The sequence below is a fragment of the Osmerus eperlanus genome, chromosome 7 (genome assembly GCF_963692335.1).
Source record: "Osmerus eperlanus chromosome 7, fOsmEpe2.1, whole genome shotgun sequence".
Lineage (NCBI taxonomy): Eukaryota > Metazoa > Chordata > Actinopteri > Osmeriformes > Osmeridae > Osmerus > Osmerus eperlanus.
The window spans coordinates 5,959,793-5,979,828 of NC_085024.1; the positions used below are offsets into that span (position 1 = coordinate 5,959,793).

The 20,036-nt window shown below is 41.9% G+C and overlaps 2 protein-coding genes and 1 long non-coding RNA gene across 8 annotated transcripts; 1 reads left to right on the forward strand and 2 right to left on the reverse strand.

Moving 5' to 3' along the window:
* Positions 1-6: 6 nt before the first annotated feature.
* Positions 7-11,694, reverse strand: pals2a (protein associated with LIN7 2, MAGUK p55 family member a). Of its 2 annotated transcripts, XM_062466764.1 has the most exons (14): positions 11,546-11,694; positions 8,430-8,519; positions 7,796-7,919; positions 7,218-7,336; positions 6,123-6,275; positions 5,218-5,367; positions 4,670-4,897; positions 3,374-3,505; positions 3,162-3,258; positions 2,906-2,977; positions 2,500-2,661; positions 1,668-1,870; positions 1,432-1,560; positions 7-1,321 (listed from the first exon to the last, which is right to left on the reverse strand). In XM_062466764.1, exons 3-14 carry the CDS (start codon positions 7,824-7,826, stop codon positions 1,145-1,147), a joined length of 1,653 nt encoding a protein of 550 aa, XP_062322748.1. In that variant the 5' UTR covers positions 7,827-7,919; positions 8,430-8,519; positions 11,546-11,694; the 3' UTR covers positions 7-1,144. The 2 variants fall into 2 exon arrangements, with proteins under 2 accessions (XP_062322748.1, XP_062322749.1); XM_062466765.1 differs by lacking the exon at positions 7,796-7,919 and having other exon boundaries at positions 11,546-11,693.
* Positions 10,984-19,989, forward strand: LOC134024226 (uncharacterized). 5 transcript variants are annotated; one of them, XM_062466769.1, is made up of 11 exons: positions 10,984-11,126; positions 15,724-15,771; positions 15,855-15,988; positions 16,197-16,338; positions 16,534-16,797; positions 16,917-17,070; positions 17,414-17,574; positions 17,794-17,957; positions 18,237-18,368; positions 18,556-18,612; positions 18,784-19,989. In XM_062466769.1, the coding sequence occupies exons 2-11, from the start codon at positions 15,729-15,731 to the stop codon at positions 18,952-18,954; spliced, it is 1,422 nt and encodes a 473-aa protein (XP_062322753.1). In that variant the 5' UTR covers positions 10,984-11,126; positions 15,724-15,728; the 3' UTR covers positions 18,955-19,989. The 5 variants fall into 5 exon arrangements, 4 of the variants coding, with proteins under 4 accessions (XP_062322753.1, XP_062322751.1, XP_062322750.1 ...); XM_062466767.1 differs by having other exon boundaries at positions 11,010-11,126; positions 15,673-15,771; XR_009930862.1 differs by lacking the exon at positions 10,984-11,126 and adding an exon at positions 15,087-15,236 and having other exon boundaries at positions 15,673-15,771; positions 17,840-17,957; positions 18,784-18,864.
* On the reverse strand, positions 13,142-15,956 carry LOC134024228 (uncharacterized). The gene is made up of 3 exons (XR_009930863.1): positions 15,669-15,956; positions 15,284-15,364; positions 13,142-13,568 (listed from the first exon to the last, which is right to left on the reverse strand). It is a non-coding gene; the product is annotated as an uncharacterized LOC134024228 (long non-coding RNA).
* Positions 19,990-20,036: the final 47 nt, after the last annotated feature.

The window sequence follows — 20,036 nt, forward strand, 5'->3', positions numbered from 1 at the left end:
CAGACAAAGGTTTAAAGTTTTTACGGTAAAATAAGTTTGATGTAAAACAATGAGAAAATGTTTAGTTCATTAGAAAAAAAACACTAGTTAATTTATTGACACATTTGAAAATACAAGTTTTTTTCTGTTGTAACTGTAAAATATATATATATACTTGTAGGTTGATATGGCTATTGTTAAGAACTGTTAAGTTTCAGTAACATCACATCAAATGGGATGGTTCTCTGAGATGCAGTACCCTGTAAAAAATCTTCTGGAAATTGTTTTCCCAAACCAACTCAAACACAGCACCATACCTACTGTGGTGACAGTCTAAAACATACATTTACACAAAGTACTGACCCAAATGGTAGACAAAATACTGACCCAGCAGGTAGACATGCCAATGGTTCTGAAACCAGTGACAGTCTAGCAACACCAAAACATTTTAAGATATAAATATAATACATAAGCCTTGAATGACTTCTTAAGGACCAAAACAAGGTCATGTTATGATATGGTAGTTATGTATCTGTCTAAGCCCTTCAAAGTTTTGCCTTAAAGATAGAGATGTTTCAGGATATGGCTTCAATAGTTGAAGGAGGACTTGATGACAGGTATTAGATGTTTTACATGGTCGGGGTAGTGAGACAATGAGATGAAGCACTGTATGATGTCTTGCACTGTAAACAGAGTAAAACTGAGGTATCCTTCTAAAGCAAGCCCTCCTCACCTTTGCAAGAATAAATATATATAACTGTATGTCCTAAAATGATAATTAATCATCAATTAAAATCAAGTATTATATAGTTGTTAGGAGTAACAGCAATACAATTGAACATTTTAAAACACCTTAACAGCATGATACTAGTTCCTCTCCGATCCATGTTAGTGAACGGATTTTAAGTTATAAAAAAAAAAAAAAAAAAAAAAATTCAAATAAATAAGTACACTTTCTGTGTAATGTGAACCAAGTTGCATAGTGTACAGGGGGGCATGTCTGTTGGTTTGGAGCAGGTCAAGCCTGGGCTCCACAGCCTAGGGGTCGAACACCCAGTAAGTGTGCTTTTACACCCCCTCTCTTCTGGGGAGGACCCCCGTCCCAGGCCCTGCGGTCGGGGCCGTTTGTGTCCACCAGCAGGGGGGGTAGTAGCAGCTGGCTGGCTCAGTAGACCCAGCTGACTGGGACCCACTGGGGCATCAGAGACAGCTGTTCCACGGCCTCTTGCAGCTTCTCGAAGGCCTTGTCCAGGTTGTCGTTGACGATGGTCAAGTCAAAGTAGTGGCTGTAGGCCCGCCGGATCCTGGCGCTCTCGTCCACCGTCTTCTTCAGATCCGTCTCCTGGGGGACAGATGGCAAGGAGGTCTCCCATCAGTCACACAAAACAGCCACCATTTGGCTTTCAGAGACACAGTGAGTGATGTTCAGGTTGAGGACAGATGGAGACTGACCGTGAGCAGCTTGGTGGTCAGTCCTGCGTCCACCACAGCCTTGTGCATAGCTCGCAGTGTGTCCAGCTCTGGGGCAGCAATGAACACCACATATGGCATGAATTCAGCCGTTTTTAACACTTTCAGAGCCTGTGGACAGAACAAAACCACCTTCCAGTATGAACCGCAACCAAATATACAGTGTCTTGAGTGACAAGAGTTGAGTACGTGTGTGAGTGAGCGCACACGCCTCTGACCTGGGGGTTGACGTCGAGGATGCAGGTTCGGCCGGTGTCCACCACCTCATGGATGGAGTCGATCTTGGTGCCGTACAGGTTCCCGTCGTACTCTCCGTGCTCAAGGTACTGGCTGTCTTTGATGTCTGCCTCCATCTCTGACCGGGTCACAAAGCAGTACGACTGGCCGTTCCTCTCCTCCTCGCGGGGCAGACGCGACGTGACTGGAGGAAGATGGGTTCTAGCTTGAGTATAAACTCTGATCTTATAGTGCAGCAATTAAAGCATTGCAGACCTTTGGCATTCTAGCTGTTAATTTGTTGAGGTAATCTGATGAAATTTCACCCCATGCTTCCTGAAGCACCTCCCACAAGTTGGATTGTCCAGATACTCAACTAGCTCAAAGGAAGGCCAGTTTTATAGCTTCTCTTACCAGCAAAATAGTTTTCAGCTGTGCTAACATAATTGCACAAGGGTTTTCAATGGCTTTCTTATCATCCATTAGTCTTCTAAGGCAATTAGCAAACACAATGTACCATTAGAACACTGGAGTGATAGTTGCTGGAAATGGCCCTTATACACCTATGTAGATATTTCATTAAAAACCAGACGTTTCCACCTAGAATAGTAATTTACCGCATTAACAATGTATAGAGTGTATTTCTGATTAATTTAATGTTATCTTCATTGAAAAAAAGGGCTTTTCTTTGAAAAATAAGGACATTTCTAAGTGACCCCAAACTTTTAAATGGTAGTGCATGTATATATATATATAAAAAATATTTGACATCATATATATTTGATATATAAATTTAAAAAATAAATCTGTCCCACACACACAGAGGACACTCACAGGGGACGGTGGTGCCGTAGCGTAGGGGGTTGATCACGGTCAGCCTGTTCTTCAGGCTCCGCCGACCGACCCCCTGTGCTCCGATCAGAACCAGCGTCTTCCTCTGGAAAGGCGGCATCTTGGTCACCTCCTCGTAGGTCTGCAGCTCGTGCCGGTCAAACTCTGGTCAGGAACACACACAGGCTTTGACCATTAGCTTCGCTAGCTCTTCACACACACACACACACACACACACAATTGAAGGTGGCTGAGAATTGGGGCTGAGAGAATGGTGGGAACCAAATAAGTTGTGTGCCTATGCATGGCCTGGTGTCAATTATCTTAGTCCTCTGCCTGGCTGGAGAGCTTTCCCAAAGCAGAAAGGTTGTAACATTACACTACAGGCCTGGAGGGCCGATGTACACACCTGCATTCTTTGCCGTCAGGTACATCATTTTCTTTTTCTTCCTCTTTCCAGTAAGTGTCCCGCAGAGAATCCCTGTTTAAAATGAAAAACGCACCCTTAGTCCACCTGGTGGCACCAACAACTCCCTGCAGTTTCTGTATTTTCATGACGAGATCAGGTTGGATTCTCGGGCTGTTTCTTTTTGTTACTGAATGAACAGCCAGACTCAGGACCGAATGATGTATAGTGGTGAAGCTGTGGGTGAACAGCTCTCTACCTGAGCTTTCCCAGTCTCGCCGCACAAACGCTTTCCTCTTCTCCTCCAGGAACTGGCTGGGGATCAGTCCTGTGGCTCCTACTGCAAGGTTACATGCCTGGAGGGGATGGGGGGCAGAGAAGGTCAAAGTCAAGCCATGAATACAGTACATTTCAGTCTCCGAACTCCTAAACTAGCGGTCCATGTTTCCTGCCGGGGATGAGTCGTCTCACCTGCCACCAATTGGGGTCCTCCTTGTTGACAATGTGGAGGATGTCTCCTTTGGCAAACGCCAGGCCGGCCTCCTTGCAAGGGATCAGGCTGTCCGTGGCTGGGTTGTAGTTGAAATGCGGCTTCAGATAAACCTGATGGCATTAGACAACAACTGTGTCAAATGAATAAATATGGTATCTTGGGTACAGGTAGATATTATGAGTGTGACACATTTATCTGAACAACTGACACAATGGCAAGACTAAAAACGGAGAGGATCCACTATCACACAGCATCCATCACTTCCTGCAGGGTCAAAAGTCACCGTCTGCCCTGGCCTTACACAGGGCTGCTCAGCAGGTTTGAGGGCGTCTGTGTATGGATGGTTTGTTAAAAGGTACAATAGATGGGTCAGAGGGCCTTTCAAGGGAGAGTTTCAGGGGCCTGGTGGTATGTGTAGGGAGGGGGGTGGTAATGGTTGCTGCCTGAGGGCTCTCTACTCCACTACAGCCTCCCTCCTCCACTCCTCCCCCTGCTAAATGCCCCAGATAGCCTGTTGTGTGTTATTAATAGGGCGTTCGCAGGCCCGGTTTCAGTCGCCTTGCATTCTGGGTTAGCACCAGGTCAAGAGGCTCGTACCCACATCCAGGTAGTGTTGCCACTGTATCAAAATTTCAGTAGTCTGTACCAATTCCAGTGAAATTTCACGGTACTCGATACCATTTTCGATACCAAATCAAAAAACTAAAATAGTTTACTGAACAACTCTCATTTGTTGACAGTAACAGTCACCTACAATATCTCAGATGTAATCTCTGTAGTGGATCTCCACATGCTTCATTGGGCTCTTTAATTGGCTCTTCCACTTTTTTTTGCCAACAACTTTTCGTGTAGCCCCTGCAGCATTAACTGCTTGTCCAGTGTTGCCAACTTTTCGTCTTCCCTAGTCACAGAAAAACTCATCTAGCGACTTTACAGAGAGCCACTAGCGACTTCTGGTGAGATTTTTTGGGCAACACTGTGCTTGTGAGCTTCCAACTCTGCATTGGTACCGGGTAGAATCCGTACTCGGTACTACCGTAACTTCAGACATTCTGGTACCGGAGTACCGTTTTTTGTGACAACACTACACCCAGGCTTGACTGGGACAACACACACCCAAAAATAGGGGAAGAGCCATTTTGAATACACACAACAAACACAAATCAGATTAACACCTTGACAACACTCAAGTTGACCTTTACTGTATTTCCATAGGGGGTTGTGTGTGCTGTTTCAGTATTATGACACCACCTTTTTAAGTGTCTCTCTCTCACCTGCGGGGGCGCTGGCGTGTCTCTGTAACTCGGCAGGATCTTGAGGGTGATGCTGCCGCTGCTGTGCTTCAGCAGCTCCTGCAGCTCCTTGGGGTTGCTGCCCACCTCGCGCCCATTCACCTCACGGATGATGTCGCCAGCGTGCAGCATTCCCTGCCGGTCAATCATGGTGCCGTGCAGGATCCGCGCGATGACCAGTTCACCCCGCTCCACCCGGAACGTCACGCCCTGACAGAGATCACAAATTCCTTTAGGGTTTAGGTTGATTTAGGTGCAGTTCTATGGGCGTTTGTGAAGCCCTCTGCGTCATTGTCTTGTAATAAGGGCTATATAAATTTGATTATATTTTGTAATAGTTATTATATATACACAACATTTATTTAATTTGAACAGTAATTATCCCCAATCATCCCAGACTGGGCTTGTTTCATGGGACTCCCTCTGGTTTCTGTGAAAGAACACCTGGACCCAGGAACCACGGCTCTGGAACAGAATGACTTTGGGTGTGAGGGGAAACTAGGCCAGGGGGCCAGAGAGACCTCACTCACCAGGGGCTCCCCTGCCTTCTTCTGGATCCCAATCATCCTGACAGCGTCAACTGGTATGATCATGCTGGTCACCATGGCCTCGTTGTTAACTTCCTTGTGTGGCATCTCATAGCACTTAGCGGCCACCTTGTCATGGGCCTCGATCAAAGACTGCATTTGTGTGAGAGAAAGAGAGAGAGGGGACAGAGAAAGAAGGAGAGAGAGAAAAAGATCGAGAGAGAAATAGTTAGGAGCACAGCAACAGCTTTGAACATTTTAGAATAGTGACATTGAGTGACAGTACCCATTAACACTACATTGCTCAAGAACAAATTTACAACTCAGGACAGGGCATAACCCAACAAGCCTATTTAAAAAGAAGAAGAATACATAAACCTGTCACAAACAGTAAAAGAAGGAATGGCCCATTATTCTCACCAAAGCTGTCAAAAAAAATGGTTTAGTCATGAAGCTGAAAGAGCCTGTACAGTCCAGATCTAGATGTTCACACAGACACTGAGCTACACACACCTCTCCCTGTAAAATATACTAACAGCTCAGCGTCACATTGGACCAAGTCCAGAGCCCCCTCAGACCCCGGCCTCCTATTGGTCCAGACACAGGCAAGAGGAGGAAGGGGCAGGGTGATTGGCTCTTGAGGAATATGATGATGCTACTCTTAAAAGGCTTTGACATCCAGTCCACAAGACTAACCCTCATGTGAACAGTTTGTCCGTTCATCAGAATGACTCTGCTGCTTGAATCGTGTGCCCTGTTTGTACATGTTACAGCGAGTGTTTCACATATTCCTTTGTGTGTCAAAATGTATGTGTAGAGTGTGTTTCCTAATTAGTTGTGTCACTAGTTTACCTTGTGCATCAAGTGTGTGTATGTGTGCCTGTGTGGAGAACAAGTAACTGTCTTACCTGGAAGTGAGGTTCCTGAAGGATTTTGGCAAGTTCGGCCGCACCTGTGTCACACCCCGTCAACCCGCTCAGCGAGTCCAGGATCTCGGTCACCAGCTGAAGGTTATTGTCCCTTACTGCCTCAAGCTTCACATCCTCCAGACGCTCATGGGCCTGCAGAAACACAGACACACCTGTGTACGAAACCTATGAAAAAACCTTGCTCAATCCAGTGTCATAAAATTTCTACGTTCAAATTCAAAAGCAATCTTCTAAAAGCTTCAACAACACAAAGGGCTCTACTCTTGACATATTATGTCAACACCAGAGTGCGAACATCAACTCTTAGAGAAGACAAGGAATAAGTCTCTTGGCAGGAAAGAGCTTCAACTAATCACACATCCTAATGATAACATTACATAAACATGGTTTGGTGCTGTCAATTGAGAGTATTTTTTATATCTGTGAAGTGAGATATCGGTGAACTACTGTAACCATACACTGTACTGCCTACAGTAAACACCCTGCAGCCAAGCCCTCAGAGAGGAATGCAGACAGGTCTTTTCCAATCGCACCACCGAAGCACTGCTGCATTCCAGCAGGGTAGATGTTCCCTAACTTCCCATAGGTCAATGTCATAAACTCGTAACACACCGACAGAATTCCCTGACAACAGTGGCCCTGTTAATTGGCATCTGTAACCTCCTTATGGATGACATTTCGCTGTCCGTGTTTAAACATAGATGCAGCTGTTAACTAGTCAACCCTTCCTGCATTGACCAGCTGACCTTACACCTCCCTGTCAGACATCCGTTCTCAACCTCCTCTGGTCCAACTGGCAGGGGGAGTAAATCACTAAATGCCCATGACAGCGCTGCATGTGAGAACAGCATTGTAAGCGTACCCACACAGGCCTCGGATGTTTGAGAGGGGGTGCCCGCCGTGACATTTGTGATGTCACATTTTCAAAGAAGTTGTCGTCACATGATGGAAAAGGTGTTTTCTTGACAACGCTGTTGACTAGCTAACTTGGTTGGGCGTGGATGGGTGTGTGTGCCCGTGTGTGTGTGCATCTGTGTGTGTGCGTGTGGATGTGTCTGTGTCCATCGGTGATACCTTGGCGAGGGAGCGGACAATGGGGCTCTCCATGATGCCTCTGAGGAAGATGAGGTCGATGTCTTTGGCACCCGTGGTTGGGGACAGGTCCCTCAGGTTATCCAGCACCTGCTGCATGGCTGTAGGAACACACACACAGTTCAGTTTATACTCCACTCTGACACACTCATCCCAGAGGTCATCAAGACAGATGGAGCAGCAGCACGGCCAGTTAGAAAGGAAAGCACAACGCAATTATGTCACCATTCTAGAAATGGTGACATAAGTAACCATATTAAATCTAGAATGGTAATAACTGGACAGACGATGAATACGCCAATTCACTGCACATGCCCCTCATTTCCATACATGTAAACAAGCAACAATTGCCAGAGTGAATCGTTCCACTCACAGATCTCTCTCTCTCATCAAACAGTGCAATACAAAACCGAGAGGGGGAAAAAAAGTATTAGACCATAGCCTAAATCACACAGCCATTGAATAGCAATGCATCTCTCTAAAAAAATAGAGTTTGGGTTAGACCTTGATGCCATTCAAGCAGTCATTCCCAGCATGACCCCTCCTCTGAGGGAGCTTACCTGAGCCTGACTTGGCATTGGCCACCATCATTGTTTCTATGACTCAGGGCAACCTCTCCTACTGAACAGTGGGAAGCTTGTCCACCCTGAGGCAGACTGAACACAGAGGAGAGCACCCGGAGGGCTGGGGAGGGCAGAGAACCCCATGTCAGATTCGACACTTCATCAGACACAAGACAAAATCAACGTAGAAGTTGATACCTAACTAAATTCCCCCGTTAAAAGAATCATACTTGGATTTTTTTGATCACTGCAAACTGGCTTTGTATATCTGCACTGAAGGTAAAGCACCTTTACCCAGTGAGTTCTTATGAACAGAGTGACAGAGGCCATTGAACTACAATGAATGGGTTACCCCTGCTACTGGGCAAAGGTTATGTCAGTTCCACACTGAGAGGCCTCTGGGACACCCTGTACAAACATACTCTCCAAACACAGCACAGCAAAAACAACTCTGCCAAAGCCTTGCTGGGCATGCAAACACACAGCAGAGAAGACCTAATGGGCAGTGACATTTTTTAACCTGTAAATTGTTCATTATCATGAGTGGTGCCCTATTTAATTAAGACATTATTTAAAATGATCTTTCCCTTAATTGGTAAGGGGTGCAAATTAAACAGTCCCTTCAACTCACCTGTGAACTGCGCTCCTAGTCAGTGCAGCACAATTCCCCTCAGCCCTCTACTATACAACTCTCATCTGGTGACCTGGCATGAGGACGAACCTAAAGGAATAAAGAAAGAAATCTCAGTAATCGTATAACCCCCCCACACACACACACACACAAGTCATTTATTTTATCTACCTTGGGATGTGCTATTCCAGTAGTTAGGGTAGATTTAAAGGAGACACGTTTTTATATAAAACATTTTGACATTCCTTCAATTCAAAATAACCGATTCTAATTGTTCCCTCGAAAAAAAGTGAAAATTAGTCTACAATTAGCGTGACTGCAAAGACTTAATCCCATCAACTAAGTGGCAAACTTGCCGAGCTGCCAAGCCACTTGCATCCTTGATTGACCTGGCCTCGTTTCGAAGCATTACTAAACCTGTAAGCGCTGGATGTGGGAATGAAATGGACATCACAACTTTCTTCAATAATTTGTTTATGCTAAATGTCACAGGCTACTGGATGTGGGCTTATTTTTAAGTAAAGACAAACACAGTACGCTCTTTGTCATATTCAAGAGTACATGAATGAAAACGCGTCCTTCAACTGTTGATGGGTTCCCCCATTGCTGTTCCTGCCAGCAAAATTCCAACAGAGCTGAAGTTCCCAGAACTCTCTACCACCTCAATTTAACTTCGTAGAATATGATAAGCAGCGAGGAATGCGCCTCGCTATGTGACAGACAGTTGACACGCATAGGGTCTATACTACGAGTGAAAGGGTGACTTCCAAAGGGTGTCCAAAAAAAGTTATCAAGTTGTGTATAAGTTGTGGTTATTATAAACACATCCCTTAGAACTGGCGTTTTCCCAGATGCCTTCAAAACAGCTGTTGTAAAGCCACTATTAAAGAAACCCAAATTGGATAACAGTCTACTTGCAAATTACAGACCAATATCAAACCTTCCATTTATTAGTAAAGTACTGGAAAAGATAGTTTTAGTCCAATTAAATTCTTTTCTTGAAGAAAATAACATCCTGGAAGTCTCGCAGTCAGGTTTCAGGAAATATCACAGTACTGAAACTGCTCTCACCAAAATAATTAGCGACCTCAGACTAAACTCTGATGCAAATAAAGTCTCTATCCTTATCCTGTTAGATCTCAGTGCAGCATTTGATACAATTGATCACGACATCCTAATCAATAGACTGGAAAAGCTTATTGGGTTCACGGATAGTGTATTGAACTGGATGAAATCATATATCACAGGAAGGAAGTTTTATGTTAGTTTAGGTGACCATAGGTCCAAGAAACATGAGAACTGCTACGGGGTTGCTCAAGGAAGCTGCTTAGGTCCATTACTTTTTTCTCTTTATATGTTACCACTCGGCGACATAATCAGAGAACATAACATAGATTTCCATAGCTATGCGGATGACACACAACTATATATATCCACTGAACCCAACGATGCAACGGCCATCAATTCCATTACCAACTGCCTGTTGGCAATAAACAAATGGATGAACGCTAACTTTCTTAAATTAAATGAAGACAAAACCGAAGTCCTACTATGTGGCCCCAAATCCAAAAGAGAGATGCTTATTAAGAATCTTGGAGGTTTAACCCCCTGTCTTAAACCAGAGGTGACGAGTCTCGGTGTAATCCTGGACTCAGATTTGAATTTCAACTCTCACATTAATAAAGTGACCAAAACAGCTTTCTTTCACCTGAGGAATATAGCAAAGGTACGACCATTCATAAACCAAAATGATGCAGAGAAGTTAATTCATGCTTTTATATCCAGCTGGCTGGACTGGATAATACTTTTCACTGGTATTCCCAAGAAAACCACTGAAAGACTACAGCTCATTCAAAATTCTGCAGCTAGATTATTAACCAAAACTAAAAGGAGAGAACACATTAGTCCTGTCCTAGCTACTTTACACTGGCTCCCTGTTACCTTCAGAATTGACTTTAAGGTCCTTTTCCTCACATACAAAGCTCTACACGGACAAGGACCTAGCTACATTGCTAACTCCTTTATAAACTACACACCAGCTAGAACACTGCGATCATCAAATGCAGGCCTATTAGAGGTCACCAGAAGCAGTCATAAGAAGATTGGTGATTCGGCCTTTGTCAATTACGCCCCAAAACTATGGAACAAATTACCCATAAATATTAGGGAAGCAAACACTCTAGACATTTTTAAAAGACAGCTTAAAACCTACCTTTTTACCAAAGCATTTAAGTAATTTTATCTCAAAAGGGTTTTCCTACTTTTATTAATTATATTATTGTTACTTTTAAGATGCATGTTTAAAGTTGGTTTCTCTCTTGAACAGAGATCTTATTGGGATTTTTATTTTTGTTTGAATTGTTTATCACTTGTATTATTGATTTTATTGGTTTTATGTAAAGCACCTTGAGCTGCAATTCTTGTATGAAATGTGCTATATAAATAAAGTCTTACTTACTTACTTACTTATCTTCTGTGACAATTACTTTATAAAGATAGCTACCATACCAAGATGTATAACATTAAAAACATTCCAGCAGAGAAGAAATGATTTTTATTGCTCGCTACATTCTGACGTAGCCCACTAGAACTGCTTTTGTCCGCGTGCAGTCAGGTCAGACTGGAAAGTGACTACTACTTCACCCCAGGATTATGGTTGGGTCCTTCCTCAGTCTGATACTCCCATCTTTTGAACAGGTAGCTACTTTAGCTATAGAAAACGAAAACTGGCCGATTAGGTAACTAACTTTACGTTGAAAAGAGCATAATGGAATTAATTTCCTGGCAAAAAACGTTAGCTAGATAGCTAGAGCTACCCTTTCTAATAGCTAGTCGAGGTGTGTTTGCCTGCCAGCTAGCCAGCTAACCAGTTTTTAGCAGACAGTGTCGTACCCCACACCACCGCGCAAACTAACATTAGGACATGACTAGCTAGCTATAGCAAGCATGTGGGAACCCTAGCTAGACTGGCTAATGTTAGCTAGATAGCTAGCTAACACTAATAGCTATCAGCTAGCTAGGCTATCTAATTGAAGTCATGACAATCCGGTGTCAGACCGAGAGCCGAAAAAATGTACAGAGCCAGTACGAACAGTACCTTGACAAAATTACATTACCTGATGGTCTCTGTGTAATCCCGCCAACCTTTCACACCTCCATTGATTTCTCAAACCTCAAAGAAAGGAAAGGACAGACTTCTAGAGAGGGTTCAAAACCGAGCCTCGCAGGCAGGCGGGGCTAACGTGCCATGGACACGAGTAGTCAAGACAAGACGCCTTCCCCTCTGTCAACAGTTTGGACATGGATTACTTTGTGAAATGTTGTCTCAAAATCTACATAAGAAAACCAGCCTCAAAGTTACAATATACATAAAAAAAAGTTTCTGATCAAAATCAATTGTTTTCATAAGACGACATTTATAATGTTGGATGTTTCATATCCTCATCGAAGTTGGGTTAATTCCCAACAGGTCCTAAGCGCTTTAAAATGACTTACCAGAATTAGCTGTATCAAAACCTCTATAATAAACTAGACTTAATTGTTTTCAAGTCAAGGATTGCATGTCAAATGTATTGTGTCCTACTGCTCATGAATACCCATGCACACGGCCATGTACAGTGCATACGGAAAGTATTCACTGCGCTTCACTTTTTCCACATTTTGTTATGTTACAGCCTTATTCCAAAATTGATTAAATTCATTTTTTCCCCTCAATTCTAAACACAATACCCCATAATGACAAAGTGAAAGACATGACGCTTGGCCTTCAGGGAAAATAGTTTAATCTTTGTTTCATCAGACCAGAGAATTTTGTTTCTCATGGTCTAAGAGTCCTTCAGGTGCCTTTTGGCAAATCACGGGCTGTCGTGCCTTTTACTAATGAGTGGCTTCCATCTGGTCACTCTACTATACAGGCCTGATTGGTGGAGTGCTGCAGAGATGGTTGTTCTTCTGGAAGGTTTTCCTCTCTTCACAGAGCAACGCTGGAGCTCTGTCAGTGTGACCATCAGGTTCTTGGTCACATCCTTGACAACTAAGGCCCTTCTCTCCCGATCACACAGTTTGGCCAGGCGGCCAACTCTAGGAAGAGTCCTGGTGGTTCCAAACTTCTTCCAGTTACGGATGGTGGAGGCCACTGTGCTCATTGGGACCTTCAATGCTGCAGACATTTTTCTGTACCCTTCCCCAGATCTATGCCTCGATACAATCCTGTCTCGGAGGTCTACAGACAATTCCTTGGACTTTATGGCTTGGTTTGTGCTCTAACATGTACTACAACAAGTTGTAGTTAGATCTCAAGGATGATCAGTGGAAACAGGATGCACCTGAACTGAGTGTCATGGCAAATGCTGTGAATACTTATGTACATGTGATTTATTCGTTTTTTATTTTTAATAGATTGCAAAAATAAATTAAAAACTTCACATTATCATTGTGAAAAAATGCATTTGATACATTTTGGAATACGGCTGTCACAACAACGTGGAAAAAGGGAAGCGCTGTGAATACTTCCCTGATGCACTGTAAAATTGACATGTGGTTACATTGTTACAGATGCTTAACCCTGTAAATTTCAACATCACCTTTAGCTCTCCAAAAAAGACATTTGCAAATAAGGTTTTTTTGAACAACCACATTTACATAACCAAAATTGGTTATGTAAATGTGGTCGTTGTGCCTTGCAATGCTATTGGATACATTTGGTCTTTCCAAAAAAAGAAATTGGAAATTAAAGAGCTAAAGGTGACGTTGTAATTTTACAACAAGGGGTCTCTCAGGGTTAATGCGGTTGTTGAACTCAACATCAAATTACGTGCATTTTAAACTACAATGGTTGATAACAGACCGCCAGTTAATTACTTGTGTTTTACAGACAAATGTGTTTTTTTGGCTTAGTGTGTGTTTTAACAACAAACTGACATGACCACCCGGCTTGTCTGGATTTGGGCCCTGGCGGTCGCTGTGAATTTGCATGTGATTCAATACTCAAGTACAAACATTCTATAAAAATAAAATTATTTTATTTTGCAGGTACAATGCACACCAATCAACAGCAAAACTGTAAGTTAGCCAGAGTGAGCCAGAGTGAGTCAGAGAGGCTAATTTTCATCTGCTGTCCCCAGCCAAATTGAAGGCAGCCTAAAATTACAAAAATGTCAAATAACATAATAAGACTAAAATGAGTCGATAAACAGACAGTAACGTATAGACAAAACCAATTCACATATAAGCAAAAGTGTACCTGCACATATATAACACTGAGACACATAACATACATCAACACTTAAACAAGACAAATGCACATATAGGCAAACAAGCAGGACAGACAGTACATTAATGCTTGCAAACCTGATTGGCAACAGGCCATTCCTTGTTTGAATGTTTTGTACATGTCTTTTGTGCGGATGTGTGATGGCAGAGCATTCCACGGTGTGCTGAATTCACAGAAAATGCAGATTTGCTAAAAGAGCTTGACCTATATGAAATGGCACAATCACCTCTTGAAGCTAATCTAGTGTCTTAGGGGTGTAACAATATATTGTGGAACAATATATTGCAATACAAACATTTTACAATATGTATCGTAGAGTTATTGCAATATTTTTACAATATGACGTCCGTTTGATCCTATTGGTTGAGCTACCAGCACGCAACCTACTCTGCGTCATGCGTGCATTTACAGGAATCGTTTGAACTGAGTTAACTAAATTTTATGTACAACAAAGAAAATTATTTAAAATGTTTACTGTTTTGGAAATAAATCTGTTAATTGAATTTCAGTTTCATTTAAAATGTTGTTCAAAATATCCTGATACGTATTGTATTGTACACCCAGTATCGTGATACGTATCGAATCGTGAGCTGAGTGTATCGTTACACCCCTAGTGTGTCTGCTACTTTGAGTGCGTTGTTTAATAAAATCACTACCATGTAAACATTTGAATACCAGACACATCAGTGAATTTAATGAGGTTCTCGCAACTCAGGATATGGTGTTTGATGAGGATATTGCATTGATGGTGACTTTTTGGTTGCACTATGCACTAAAGCAATGGTTAAATAACTGATTATTGTGTAGGACTATCCCTAGTGATGGGCATTCCGGCTCTTTTTCGTGAGCCAGCTTGTTTGACTCAGCTCACTGAAAAGAGCCGGCTCTTTTGGCTCCTAAACGGCTCTTTAAGAAATACATGTTTTAATTATGACTTTGACTATGATAGGTGTGAAAACAATTCTAATTAAATTATTACATGAAATCATACTCAATGTCTTTAAAAATGCATTGATTTGTTATGGCTCTCCTCCGAGTGTCGACTACTCGTCTGACTGTGTGTGTGAGTTGGCTCGGCCCTCCCTCATGCAGTATAATTGGTTGACACCGCGTGTATGATTGACACGAACAGAATGTGAGGCTGATCAGACAGTCGAAACGAATGTGTGTGCGCCTTAAAGCCTATATAATAATTGTTTTGTTGTTCTTTGAATTAGTAAATTATTTTAAATAGGCCTACAATTAAAACCATTCATTATTTCATTATTACATAATTACATTTAATTTATTTCTACAGGCTATATTAATCTAGGCCTATTAAAAATAGAGTCGGCTCTTTAGATATGCGAGCCAGCTCCCGACGTTCACCTACAAGTGCCGGCTCATTCGCGAACGACCCATCACTAGGGAGCGCTAGTACGCTCAATCTTGGGTTTCGTCGAACAAAATGTAGGCTACCTGCCTCCATAACAATGTACCAGTGACTTTCACGTTTAAATTGTAATCTACGCAGTGGTTGCAAGGAATAGAAATTGGTGAGTAGGCTGTTGTAGCTGTTAAACGGAAAATGGGAGTGTGTTACCTTCATGCAGTCTTGACAGTTAGACAACTGTAGAGAGGGGTCCACCCCTTCGTTTGGTTCAGCCTCATAGTCATGTGGGAACTGTTAAAAAAAATGTTGTTTTGCGAACGGAAACTTATGTAAATTAGATATATATACACATTGCATCTTTTGCCTGTTTTCTGGAACTGTGGAATCTTGTTATTGGACATGATGTTCAGTTTACGTTGGCTACGTCACCAAATGGTTCAATTTGGTTTAGAATGTTGACATAAAATCGACATTCTTCCATAAAGAATAGTTTTGATCAAAAACGATGCGAGTAGTTTTTACGTTGCTATGCGTATAATCGTGCTGAATGATTACATGTAAATGTTTATTGTTGTGATGTGCATATTATGCTTACATAGGGTTAGGGCCTGCATCATTCACGACGTTGTCTATTTCCCTGTGTCCGGTAGAGATCATGCTGCCTTGGATCCTTCTGAGCGTTCTCAGTATCTGCCATGGTGAGATTTACGTGAATTGTAAGGTTGAAGTGAAACGTTTAACAAATGTTCTAACTCTAACTTTCTATCTCCCAATCGTTCAGCCTACAAAACTAATGTGGTGTGCTATGGACATGACGCCCTCTTCCCAGACGATGTATCTGTCTCAATGTACTTACATAAAGTGTTCTTCACTCCATCTTCTCCCCCTGGCCTCATCACAATGGTGATGGATGAGGTGAGTGAGACTGCCACAGTCTGACGGACAGACACACACACATGCAATTTTGCACAGCACAATCGTCACGTTGTTAGAATGGGTATTTGTTTAGGAGGTTTGATAATTGGCATTGTGAAAAAAGAAAACAAATAAACCACATTTTTACTCCTTTGCTATCCAAATAGAATAAACGTTCTAAGATATACTCTAACTTTGTGTTTTGAAGAGCACGTCTCTTGACCCTCGGTTCAAGAGAAGGTCCTTCTCCACAAAATTACAGGATGTTACCATGGATGATGAAGGAATATACTCAGTTCTCTTTCCAGAGAATGATAAACCTTTGCCTGTTCTCGGCATTACAGTAAAAGGTGAGACCACATCGCCAAACATTATTCCATGCAGGTTTAAAAACATGTTGTTGTAATTTGATTGAAACCATTTAGATTATCTGCCACAGAGCTGTATACCGTTAATGGGGTAAGAACGTATGTACTTATATGTCAGAATGCATTATATATGATATAGTGCTGACCTGTCCATCTCTTCATCCACTCATCTCTTAGATTGTTCAGTAGAAGCATGGCTAAAATATGGAATGAGTTACTCCTTTGAGGTGTCCAGAGCTGTCTCCCTCATCGACTACTCTCCACTAAATGATGACAAGGTTATTGTCATGTGGGACCGCACCCATCCTGTAAACACAGCCAGAGGGACACTAGAGAATGGAAACTTTGTGATGGATAATCTGACTCAGACAGACCAAGGTGTTTACACCTTGCGAGGGAGAAGAGGGAAGTTCTTTCACCGATTCCGCATCTACATTGAAGGTACAGAGCAGCTTCAACTGAGGATTGTACATTTGGGGATCAGGTGGCATTTTTATAGAGAATGTTATCTTGGTTTACTGTGCCCTTTACCTTGTAAATTAATACCCCTCCTGTTATAGAGTGGAAGCTCAGTAAGGCTGTGCAGGCAGGAGAAGTCTTTGAGTTTAGCTTCCCACTGGATCCCTCCGAGGTCAGCCTTGCATTCAAGCCAAGCTTCAGAGATGATGCTGCCTCATCATTCACTCTGATGGAGGGTGGGGTGCTGGTAAACAGGTATTCTGTTTTTATTATTTATTCCTTTTTTGTTGTTGTTTTTATATGGTAAGTGGGCTGTCACCCCTCAATCCAATTTATGATATATATATATATATATATACAGTACCAGTCAAAGGTTTGGACACATTTTCCCATGGGCAAATGTGTCCAAACCTGGGAAAATGTGTCCAAACCTGTGTCTGGTACTGTAAATATATTGTGTTTTTTAATAATGTATTTATTACATTTTACGTTTGGTAGGGGAATACACAGGAGAAGAGCAAAGGCATACCAAATGACTGGAGGCAGGATTAGAACCTTGTAAAGGGCCTTGTGTGTTTATCTGCTCTCTCACACAAAGGTGGCTGTTTAAGGAAAGGATTCACTATGTTGGCGGGCTCACAAAAGAGTTGCAGATCACAGATTTGATGCCCGAAGATCAAGGCACCTTCTGGGTCAGAGACAGACATGGGAACCTGGCTAAGGTGGTGGAGCTAACTGTTGTATCACAACATATACCAGGTTAGTCACAGTACAATATGCAGTATTACAATGCAGTTTCAGAAAAATACAAATTTATGTTATTAGTAAATTTAACATAGTTGTTTGATTCTGATGAGATATGATAAGATACAATAAGACCTGTTGGGCTACACAGTTGGTTCTTCAGTTGGTTTTTAAGAATTCCAATGATTCAAAATGTCCCCTGTAATAACTGACTAACTCTTTTCTATTATTCAGTAACAGATACAGGTTTTAAAGTCAACTATCCTGTGCTTCTTGCAAGTGTTGCAGTCAGCGTGCTTGCTACGTGCTTTGCCAAGTGTTGCTGCTGTAGGAAAAGTAGTACGAAAAGCGAATCTGATGCCAGTACTCCTGAAGAACTGGTTGTCTTCCATCATGAGGTAAGTAGAAAGGCAAAACAATCAAAGTTTGCTGTATAAAATGTATGCTATTGGACTGAAACTCATAGGATGTGAGTGTGTACCAGCTGGTAAGTGTTGATATGTTGTTTGTCCTTCTGTGTACCTGTATAATATATGTTTTGGCTACCCACAATGTTTTGGGGCTATCTCGTTGTTTACGATCATTGACCTATGCATTTTTTTTTTGTCTCTTGGAATTCGCTTTGGATTAAAGCGTCTGCTAAATGAATACATTTAAATATTGTGTGTGTTTTGCAGACCACCAATATTGGCCCTAGACCCACAGAACCGTATACTGGGATCCAACACAATCCTCCCTATAACCCTGACCATCCCTCTATCTCTACTTCCAACCAACAACCTCAAGACGCAGATGTCTTGACTCATCCAGTACGTCCAGCATCAATCTTGTTTCTCTTTTTTTCTTCTTTACTCCACAATTCTGTTCTTCCATTTTTCTCCCTTCGTTTATCTGGTTGTGTCTTCTGACCTTTTTTTCTGCTTTCACTCTTTCCCTCTGGTTAAATGAGTGTTAAACTTTTCCTTTCTATAATATGTGTCTGTGTTTATTCCATAGTTCAATGTCGTTGCTGGTGATGAGCCTCCATCCTATGAAGTTGCCTCATATTTTCAGGTATGGGATGACCTTGACTTCCCACTTCCACACGGCCTTTTTGTTCAGGGGCTAGCATCAGGACACACCACACACACACATGACTGTTCTATCCTCATTGTTCAGGGGCTAGACTTGAGACACACATGCCTGTACACACACACATCTGACTGTTCTGTCCTCTCTGTTCAGGGCATAGACTCAGGAGGCGTGGCAGCTCCATCACTCTCACTGGGTTTCGACTGCCTCTCCTCTGACTCAGGGATCCAGTTTGAGTTTCCCAGGGGGGTAGGCTACCCACTGACCTCAGACCCACCCTCCTATGCAGATATCTACACCTCGGATAAACTAAACTTTTCCTAGTGTACATACACCTCCCAGAATATACACCACTTCGACCGAGTGTGGAAGGGATCGCTAATACCTCACTTTAATATCAAAAGTCTTCTTATTCAGAGTCTTATCTTTCAATATAGGTTTTATAATATATGACAAATGTTCTATCAATAGCCTAGACAACATGAACATTTGGAGAGTTTCAGAGTTTTTAACAATCACTTAATTGTTTGTACACAATTGCTATTTGTATAATGTTTTATGGGAATTTTGTCATTATTCCACCATGTGTATCAGACCAACCACTACCAAGCTAATGTGCCTGACTACCCAGCCATAATCATACTCTGTGGATAAGAGAGTATATAGTATAGTTATTAGATAGCTGGTCTAACATGAGTGCATTGACTTACTGACCGTGAAAAACAGTGGCCTTCGAAGTGCCGGTATAAAGGCCAATATTTCTCATTTCTTTTATTGAATGCCTTGATTTGGAGTGTAGTGGAATGTGTATTGTAATGTTTCAAAATGTGTGTTTTTGTGTATGTATGTATAGAGAAAGATGAATGTATTAACAGTCTCTTAGTTTTCAACATTAATGCCATTATTGGCTCTCACCTCATTGCTCAAAGTACGGTGCTGAATATCATAGTTCTGTGGATAGGTGTTGGAGTAGAATCCTTGAAGGCCGTATTACTTTACCGACATGTAACTGTCTACTGCCATACTATCATCATTTTCTTTAATGATTACTTGATAAATATGGATTTTGGTTACAATAACCAGTTACAAATCCTGATTAATTGGGATGTTTATATTGTATGTTATATGAGTTCAATAAACAAATGTTTAAGTTGTTTGGTTTCAGTAGATCATGAAGTGCTATAACAGTAACATGACAACACTGGCAGACATACTGTAGACCCCTGATAATGGTTTTGAAATCACTAGTTTACTGTCAATATCAATCAACACTAGTATGGTGGATAGTTGCATAGTACATTTTCATTTCTGCAGTATATGAAATATGCATATGATACATCCATCATAGCAGGCAGTCTGTGAAATATACAGAATTGTAATACATTGACAGGTTTCACAGACACAGT